Raw genomic sequence first — 10,250 nt, 5'->3', positions numbered from 1 at the left:
TTGACCCTTGATTGTGGATATACATTCAATGTTTTAAGTGCAGTGGTAAACTGAAACACGTGGTGTATTTTTTTGTTTTCTTTGAGTCACATGTTACACGAAAATAAAAAAAACTTTTTAAATCAGTTAGTTATGGATATTAATGACAATGGTAAGTATTTAAATTTTTAATAAAAAACTTTCATAACCTAAAAATTAGTGATTTTAACTTTTTATAAAAAAAAAATAGTATATAACTTACATAATTTCAACCGATTTCAACGAACTAAAAACGCACAGAATTACAGTGATATTTTGTGCTTACGAATTATCAATAACTTTCTGCTAGTTTTTGCTTATTTTGAAGAAATCTATTTTTGTTTCAGAAAACTTTTGCTTCAAAAATTATGATTTACTCAGAGTTTAGCAGAGTGGAAGTCAAAAACAAGAAAAAATTTAATAAAATTTATGTTTTTTTCTATCTTTTGTTTGAATTCATGTACTATATAAGTGAATATTTTAGTTTTGGGCAAAAAAAAGTGGTTCGTCAGACCTATGTGGAATGGTTGAGATATAATTTAATTTTGAAAATTTAATTCTTTCGAAACTTACTGAAAACAGGTCTATTTATTCGAAAGAAATTGATTCTATGTAACAGACACTGATTTTGATAATATGAACAGGACATATTTAGAAGATAACTTACCAGCTTTAAACTTAAAAATCTTGGAAATCGTGAAACATCTCAGCTGTCATTAAACATTTGTTAATCTCTATTAAAATGACTTATTACCACACCAAAGAAGAAAACAACTAAAAATAAATAAATGAAAAAATTACAAATTAAAAAAATAAATACATAAAATTACAAATTCAAACAAATTCACATATTTAACTTGTTTTACTTTCAAATACAAAATTGAAAATTTGGCAATTATTCGTTTTTGAAACCACCCAATATTTAAACCATGGCTGAATAGATTTAAACCATTTGAAGAAATTTAATTTGTCCAGTTTTGGCTCCATGTTCTGTAAACCGAACTCGAGTAACGATTTCGTTTTTAAAACCAATTCATGGCGTTCTAAATTGAATTCACATGATTTACTCGTTTTACTTTCGAGTAAACAAACCTGTTTAATGTATAAAATCGTGCGATTTCCAGAACAAATGATTTCCAGAGTAAATGAACCTGTTTAGGTGTACAAATCGTGCGATTCACAGAACATACATTTTTCGACTATTCGTTTTTGAAATAACTCGATTTTCGGAACAGTTAGGGGAATAACCTTTAAATTTCTAAATCTCACCAAATAACTTATTAACACAAATACAAACAAATGTCTTCATGTACATACATTTCATTACAATATATTTTCAATACACTAATAACAAAAATTGTTCTTATTTAAAAAAGAAAAACCTAAAAACAAATAAAATTTATTTACTAAAATAAAATTCTATTTATCAGCACTGTTGTCTCAAATTTTTACTAGACAAATCATTATATTCTATCCATTTCTGTATTTCCACTGGCAAATCCGGCTTCAACTTTGTTCGCACTTCACCATTCTCGGCCATATTCTGATCGACATTCGTGCTAGAAATGGCATGATCTAAAGTAACTGTGGAGCTGAGTGTGTTACGTGATGCCTGTAATTGAGCCGTTTTCGGTGACAACAATTCGGCCATAACATCATCGGCCGAACAGTCTATGATGCGTTGACGGCAAATGGCTATGCAGTGGATGAATTGATCGGATGGCCGGACAAAACGATGTTCCATATAGACGGACTGGTCGTCCCAGTAAATGATCTATACAATAAATAAATAAATAAATGGTTGAGAAGGTTAAGGAATAGTTTTCTGTTAAACTTACCCTGGACACAATTTTGAATCTATGAAATGGTCGTATAAAACGTCTGTAACGTATTGTGGCAGCCCCTTGAAATACTGAACCTCCTTTAGCGAGAATTGTACGATATAAATTGGTGCGTTCATAAAAATCTACTCGTGCAAAATCCAATTCTCGAAAATAACGAGCGTTGTTCATGTGATACAGCAGGGTGTCGATGTCATTGGTTAAACAAATACCTGTAAAACAATAAAGTGTCACTTTAGTTAGTTTATGGTTTCGGAATTACATATTAAGCTACGTTTCCGCATACACCGTAATCGGCACCGAAAACGAAATTCCATACATTTGCACCGAAAAAAAGTTCGTTTCAGAAAATTTTTTCGGTGCAAATGTAAAGAGTTTCGTTTTCGGTGCCGATTACGGTGTATGCGGAATCGTAGCTTAAGGAGTATTCTTTAATCAAATGGTGCACCGGTTCCTCGTAATAAACCCCTCTGTTCTGTAAACCGAAACTGAATAACGTTTTTTACTAATTTACTAATTTATATGTATAAATTGTATGCGAGTAATATTTTTAAACGAATTCACATATGTATTTCGGTGTTCTGTAAATCAAATACACTCAGTTTTCTTTCGAGTAGACAAAACTGTTTAGTTTAATTTAGGAGTCCATTGTGAATCTCTTCAAAAAAGAATGAGACAAAATAGAAAATAAAGATATAAAGATATAAAGCTGACAATTCCAGAAAATTCCATAGGACAGAAAATCTGGAGAATAATAAAGATAACTTCTGGCATAAGTCCCCAATACATTTCCTAATCCCTCATGGAATTGTCCACCTAAACCTATGGCGTTGAAGTCCCAGGTATTGTGAGATAATATACAGTTTCCAACACTGCTTCATTCACGTACATTCTACAAAAGTCTAACTGACCTGATCACTTTTAAACTACTTTTGTCCAGATCCAATAGCAATCTGGTACCTGATGTATTTAGTCTGGGCCTCAGGGCGGTGGAGATACTACAGTCCAATATACTGCTACATGACCGGTTAGTCCGTATCAAAATCCCCACCAATACTATCATGTGGCAATGGCTAAAATATGGTCCCTCACCTTTAAGGATAATTCCGAGCCCTGCCTTGCAAACTCGTTATCTTAATATCACCTTGTCCTGGGATTTGAAGTGACCAATCAACATTTCAAGAGTTCGCTTACAGTCATGTACAAGCTTGGTTTCGAGCCCTTATTCGGGTGGAGTAACCTTATTTCCCCAGGTTATGGCTTGAAAATTGCGATATATACCTTTTAAGATCGTTTTTAGTGTCCATCTCCACCATGTAGAAAACCGAATCAGTGCCCATTTTCGATACTGCCGTAACTCTTCCATAGGATGAAGGAATAATTTCTTCAATACAACCCTATTCGGGATCTTTATTATCCTATCGATATTATTATTTCCGATATCATGTAGTCCGAGATAACCGCATTACCACGGATCCATGAGCGGAAACTATAGTCGTATAATTGTGTGAACTGTTTCCCTCGGACTCTATAAAGTCGATACATACAACTTGAACATCAATCTTAATCGTTTTTGAAATCATTCGATTTACACAACAAACAACATTCAAAGATTCTTCAAAGGCTGGCTACTGTTACCGAAATAACTGCAATTACCGTTGCCGCAAGAATATCGTTAACGAAATAAACCAAATTAGCGTAACCTTAATTATTGAAAATTATAGTAAAAACAACAATGTTTTTTTTTTGCTTTGAAAATGTCGAATTTTTTTCCAACACAACGTCATATATGCGGATAATTTTGCTGAAGCACACCGATTGCTCTCCAAAGCTTATGGTGAATGTATTTCATCGGTTTCAAACTGCGATAGATGGTTTGTGCGGTTCAGAAGTGGTGATTCTGACACGGAAGCAACAATCGTCCAGGCCAGCCAAAAAAGTTTGAAGACGAAGAATTGGAGGCATTACTCAATGAAGAGTGTTGTCAAACCAGTGTTGCCACTTCATGTGTAATTACACATATTGTGTGTAATTTCAACTTGGATGTGTAGCCCATGTGTAATTGAATGAATGTGTAATTCATGTGTAATTTTAAATTCCAATTATATCCAAAATAAGTATATTGTCAATGTATGTCTTCAATCATTTTTGGTATTGTTCAGATTTCAAAACCGACTGAAAATAAATATGTACGTTTATATGAAGGAAAGTAGCTATATCCTCTATTTTAGTTGATAAATAACAAATCTAGTATCGCTAAATGTATTCATATTTATTATATTTTACTATAATTTATATATATCATTTAATTATATGTATGAAGATATGAATCAAGTTTGAACTAAATTAACATTAAGGTTTGCATAAAAATACGATAAATAATTTGGAGATTATTGCTATGTTGTTCGCAATATTTTAAAAATATAAACGTTACAAAAATTATACATTTCTTTACCTACAAGATTTTACCGGTAAAGTGTTCATTTACTTTTTTCTATTTTTCTCTCTCGCTATAATTTATAACAAATAGTAAAAAATATTTAACTTTCACCCATGTTCTGGAAAACGCAGCGTTTTCAAATCGCTAATGGTTTAAAAAACGAAAAACGCATTTCACCATGTTCTGAAAACCGTGCGATTTGTTATTGGTTTCAGTATACACTAGCAGTTTCAAAAATAATTTGAAAATTTTGTTATAAAACAAAAACAAATTTTTAAAATTTTTTAAATTTTGTTTTTGCTATCCATATAAATATCACTTAGGTGACGTGATTTACAAAATTAGGTGCTTAATATAAATTAGGAAAAAATTCAAATTCGAAGGCAAACAGTGTGTTATTTTTTTAAATATTGTTAAATTTTTAATAGAAATGTAACAATTTAAATTGGAACAATCTTCGAATGAACATTGGTTAATATCTATTTGTTAAAATCGTATTTGGGATTGACATATTTGACTGATCTCAAGAATTCATTAAATTAGAAAAGTTCACTAAAAAATAAGTAAGAGAGCTATATTCGGCTGTGCCGAATCTTATATCTTATCACCTAATTATACTTAAAAATATTTTTTTTAAATTAGTTTTTTAATTTTTTTAAAAAAAGTTTCCCATTTTTTTTTCAAAAAAGAATTTGCGACAAAAAAAATTTGTTTGATGAAAAAAAATCCATATTGTCTATATTAGTGACTCAGTTATCCAGATATATATAAAAAATAGGCCAAAAATCGAGGTTTTCCCAGTTTTTTCCTAATATCTCAGCCATTCATGGCGAAAGGTATAAAAAGAGATAGCTGACTTTGCTTTAATAATTTCATATATCCAATTCCTGGATAAATTAAAATCTGCGCAAGTGAAAATTGTCCATAATTGACACTAAGTGATCGTATTTGGTCCAAACATCCCATAGTCCAAACCTTTTGTATTCATGTACGTTTTAAAAATCTTGTATTCACAATATGACCACCTTTAGACAATTTCTCCTATTGCAATCACGAAAATTACATGTGTAATTTTTTCTCGTATGTGTAATTTAGGAATGAGGCATGTGTAGTTTATAATTTTATTGGTGGCAACACTGTGTCAAACTCAACAAGAATTGGAGCCGAGATACCTCTAAAAGACGATTTTGCATGTCCGAAATGATGCTTGAACGCTATAAGAGAAAATAAACAACAAAATATGCGATTCTCCATTTGTTTATCTTAATTAATGTGAAAATTAAATTTCGATAAATTCCTTTTGAAGCAAATTGGAATTTGAAACTAATATGACAAAATGATTCAAACAAACACATCACACCTTTTGTCGTTTTGAAATTATTTTTACATCTAAATCGTTTTTCATCACATACTTGATTATGAGCTGCTGAAATCTGCCATGAAACCTGTACCGAACTTAACTGATTCGTTTGAAGAGAGCATTGGCCGAAACATGAAACCGTAATATTCCGCTCGACCACATGTTGCAATACCTGTTAAGAAGTATTTAGTCACCCCTATCGCAAATCAATATTTCACATGAAATATGTTCCCTTTTCCTTGTTTCGTTCATCAACTTTTTTCACGTGAAAAAATTCCCCATATTGTGGAATTTTTAGATGGAATTTTGTAAACAATAAACAGCTGTTTCGAACAAAATCAACTACTGTGAATGAAAAGTTCATGGGGAATTTCACGATAGCAATTTTCCTTTCGAAGGAAATGGATATTTCATAGGAACAACATTTCATATGTTAGGTGAGTGATTGGGAGTGTATGAAGTGTTTGTGAAGTTTTGCCTCACCCGCACTATAGTCCAGACCATGCCCTGTCCGAATACTATTACTTTCGATCGATGCAGAACGGTCACTCTGGGATACGCTTCACTTTTAAACAGAGTAACCTTTTGAGGTCACGAACGAATCAAGCCAATATTCGTACATGGCCTTAAAAGATGAGCAGTTCTTTTGGCTCGGAATGCATATGTTGCCAGAAAAATGGGAAAAGGTCATATTTAACAATGGCCAATACTTTGAATAAATTTATATTGTACAAACGTTTCAAAATAAAAGCTAAAAATTTTAAAAAAATTCCAATATATAAATTGATAAAAATATCACAATTTTGTATAATGAAACAGGTTTGTTTACTCCAAAGTAAAACGAGTAAATCATGTGGATTCGAATTACGGAACAACAAAATATGTGAATTCGTTTCGAAATACGAAAACTTTACTGGGATTCGGGTTACAGAGCATGGACTTCAATTATAAATAAACGTAAGGCAGTTTTAATAATTTTAATTAAAAGAAAACAAGAAAATATCCAATACAATAGACATAAATACATACCGGAAACTGTTGTTGTTTCTAAAATATGACATTTCCTTTTGACAAAACGGGCCAGCAGGACACACAGGCACATACGTAGGAAGTAATGAAGTTCAAATAAACAATACAATAATAAAATTGTAACCAAACAGCAAAATAACCAAAAGCCAATTTCAGAGGCCATTTTTATAATGCCCTTATTACTATTGTAGTAAAATTTATGTAGTACAAATAGTAGTAGTACTTGTAATTTGTATAGTATATAAGATATATATTTAGTATCTAAATATGTTTGAATAATGATTTATTTAAGTAGCTGGTTGTGGTGGTGGGCTTAGTTTGATATTTGTTTAATTTGATGTGATTTATGTCTTCTTCTCAATGTTTGTCCGACAGTCTCGGTTAAATTCCCAATTAGGTTTGTTTAATTACAATTTACACTGTTGCTGACTCAATTAATGCTGAGTTTTCCGATGTCATTGCCATTGCAGTTGTAGTTGTATAATACATGTTGTTGTTGAAAACAATTAAATATCCTTTTTTCAGAATAGTTTAGCTAATGATGATGATGATGACGATTTTAATTATTAAATTCGGGTCAATAGCAAAGCAATTTCTTAACTTGATGAGTGGTAGTAGTAGTAGTAATAGTAGTATTTCATCATTTCATTTTATACTCCCAAGATACTTCATTTATTTGTTCATGAATATGTTTAATATCCAAAAGATACAACTTGTATGTGTCTGTGTGTATATGTAGTATAATTTTGAAAAAGGACCATGCAAAAAATATTGTAGTATAAGGCGGAAACTTTTCTTGTCTCTTTGTTTAAAGCTCAACAAAATTTTAGTTACGATAGTTAAAATTTATTTAAATTATGTATCTATTCTTGGTTTTCAATTTTAAATTTACTTTATTTTATGTATTTTTATGAAAATATTATTAATTTTTTCTAGATGTATTGTATTGGTGGCGTTAAAAAACAAAACGATTATTTAATTATAGGCAAAATAAATTCTTTTGATAAATAAACAACGATTCTTAAAGAACTAAATACTACAACTGACTAACAACTGACTGACGTTCGTAATTTCTTGATTTTATTTTCATTCTTGTTGTCCTTCCTCTTTCTTTTCACTTTATGTGTGTTTTTTAAATGCGGACCACAGTTACACATATTTCACAGTAAATGAGAGGCAACGAGAGAGTAAGAATCAGACAATTGGAAATAAATATTGGCGCCTGCGCCTTTCTTAAAATTACTCCGGAATTTTAGCAACTATTGTGGGGAATTTGGAAAGGAATGAATTCATGCATTGGTATTTGGTATGTAAAACAGAAAATAAAAAATGTAAACATCATAATACTCTATTTAGAAATTAAAATAATCTGATTCACTGAATTGATTTGCTTTTAATTGCATTTCTATGTAAATATCAAAATATATTAATAATGTGGGATTTACAATAGAACGCGGTTTTTATTTTTAATAATTTATATCAGATTTTGAAGGGTACATATCTGTAATTTATTCTCACTTTGTTATTGAACATTATGGTGAAAACAACAAAGTTTTTTTTTTGCTTCGAAAATGTCTAATTTTGTTTTTCTTTACGTCCTTAATTTGAAAAAATTAGCCGCTGAACCGATTGTTCAACAAAGCTTATGGTGAATTTGTTCCATCGGTTTCAACGGTCGAGAGATGGTTTGTTGAGTTCAGAAGTGGTGATTTGGAACGGGAATACAAAGATCGCCCAGGCCAAACCAAACAAGTTTTAAGATCAAGAATTGGAGGAACTATTCTATGAATATTGTTGAAAAACTCAACAAGAGGAGTTTGCAAAGAGTAGCAATTTCAAAACGTTTGCGAGCAGCAGAATTCGTCCAAAAGCAGGGAAATCGGGTTCCAAACAAATTGAAACCGAGAGATCTTAAAAGACGATTTTGTATGTCCGAAATGATGCTTAAACGCTATAAAAGAAAATAAATTGTGCACCAAATCATTACTTGCGATGAAAAATGGATCCATTACAATAACCCAAAGCGTAAGAGATCTTATGTAAAGCCCGATCAACCAGCCACACCAAAACCAAATAACCATGGAGATAAGGTAATGTTCTGTATTTGGTAGGACCAAAATACTAATGTTCTGTTATGAGCTACTGAAAGCTGGCCACCTGTACCGAACGCTATTGACTCGTTTGAAGCGAACATTGGCTGAAAAACGACCAGAATATGCGGCCAGACATGAAACCGTGATATTCTATCATGACAACGATCGGCCACAGGTTGAAATACCTGTTAAAAAGTATTTAGAAAAAAGTGGTTGGGATGTTTTGCCTCACCCGCCTTATAGTCCAGACTTTAGCCCGTCCGACTATTATTTATCTGGGATAAACTTCACTTTGGAACAGAGTATTAGATATTGGCTTGATTCGTTCTTGGCCTCAAAATACTAGCAGTTCTTTTGGCGCGGAATCCATATGTTGACAGAAAAATTGGAAAATATCATAGCTAACAATGGCCAATACTTTGAATAAACTTATATTGTATAAATGTTTCAAAATAAAAGCTAAAAATTAAAAAAAGCCCGCATTTGTAAGTCACACACCCAATAAAACATATTATTTCCATTTAAGTGATCAGCAATTGAATGATTTCAAAAAACGAGCGATTTTGAAAAACGTAATATTGATAAATTTATCTTCTGCAATTCGCACGATTTTTCACATTAAAACAGGGGTCAAGTTCTCGCACTCGTAATCGAAATTCTAAACTCCGCGATTCAGTGAGAACTTAGACCAGATGAACCACGACGCCAAGATTAAGCTTTACCTTATTTGTTCAGTTGATGATGATTTCGTTGGTGATAGTTGCAGGTTACGCACAGTAAAGAAGATGTGTATTTCGCTGAGATAACCATCAAATCCATTCCTCCGTATGTTCGGGTAGTAGTCAAACAACAATGGCGACAGGACCCCGCTCTTATGAACTTCTTATTTAACTGTACGTTATTTTGGGCACTTGTAAATCACCATCATGTTGTTGACCATTGAGGATTGCAATATTACCAGGAAGAGTGTGGCGTGGCCTATGCTGTCTTCAGCCCTGTTAGTTTTGAATGGCACTGAAGGTTAATCCAGTTGTGATACTGAGTATTTTACTGAATACATGCTGGTGATGAACTACTGGTAGATGACCGCTAATCTGCAGAAGAGCATCGAAATACTTCGTGACAGCTGACAATAGGGACATCGGCCAATAATTCGCTAATTTGCCAGACATTGAGTATAATCTGGATCTTCACTGACAATTGAAAAACCGATGTCAAGTACTCAACTCCCCATCCCCAAGGTATTTTATCATCCTGAATGGTTTTTTTTTAATGGATAACTGCAATTTCAGTGTGGGAGCTGTGGCCTTCCCAGCTGCTTCAAATCAAGAACATCAGTTATGATTATTATTATTATTATTATAATGGTTATAAACTAGCTTGAAAATAAATATAATGCGCAATTAGAGTTGTCAAGCAAAAAGCTTTAATTACTATATAGGCATTAATTGCCTGAGTGTTACTTCTCT

At 32.1% G+C, this 10,250-nt stretch overlaps 1 protein-coding gene across 1 annotated transcript; it reads right to left on the bottom strand.

Moving 5' to 3' along the window:
* Positions 1 to 1,419: 1,419 nt before the first annotated feature.
* Positions 1,420 to 6,867, bottom strand: LOC135957760 (protein THEM6). Its single transcript, XM_065508558.1, has 3 exons — positions 6,689 to 6,867; positions 1,857 to 2,071; positions 1,420 to 1,792 (listed from the first exon to the last, which is right to left on the bottom strand). The coding sequence occupies exons 1-3, from the start codon at positions 6,849 to 6,851 to the stop codon at positions 1,445 to 1,447; spliced, it is 726 nt and encodes a 241-aa protein (XP_065364630.1). The 5' UTR covers positions 6,852 to 6,867; the 3' UTR covers positions 1,420 to 1,444.
* Positions 6,868 to 10,250: the final 3,383 nt, after the last annotated feature.

The sequence above is a fragment of the Calliphora vicina genome, chromosome 4 (genome assembly GCF_958450345.1).
Source record: "Calliphora vicina chromosome 4, idCalVici1.1, whole genome shotgun sequence".
Taxonomy (NCBI): domain Eukaryota; kingdom Metazoa; phylum Arthropoda; class Insecta; order Diptera; family Calliphoridae; genus Calliphora; species Calliphora vicina.
Note: the sequence above shows the minus strand (reverse complement) of the source record. Positions and strands in the feature narration are given on the sequence as shown.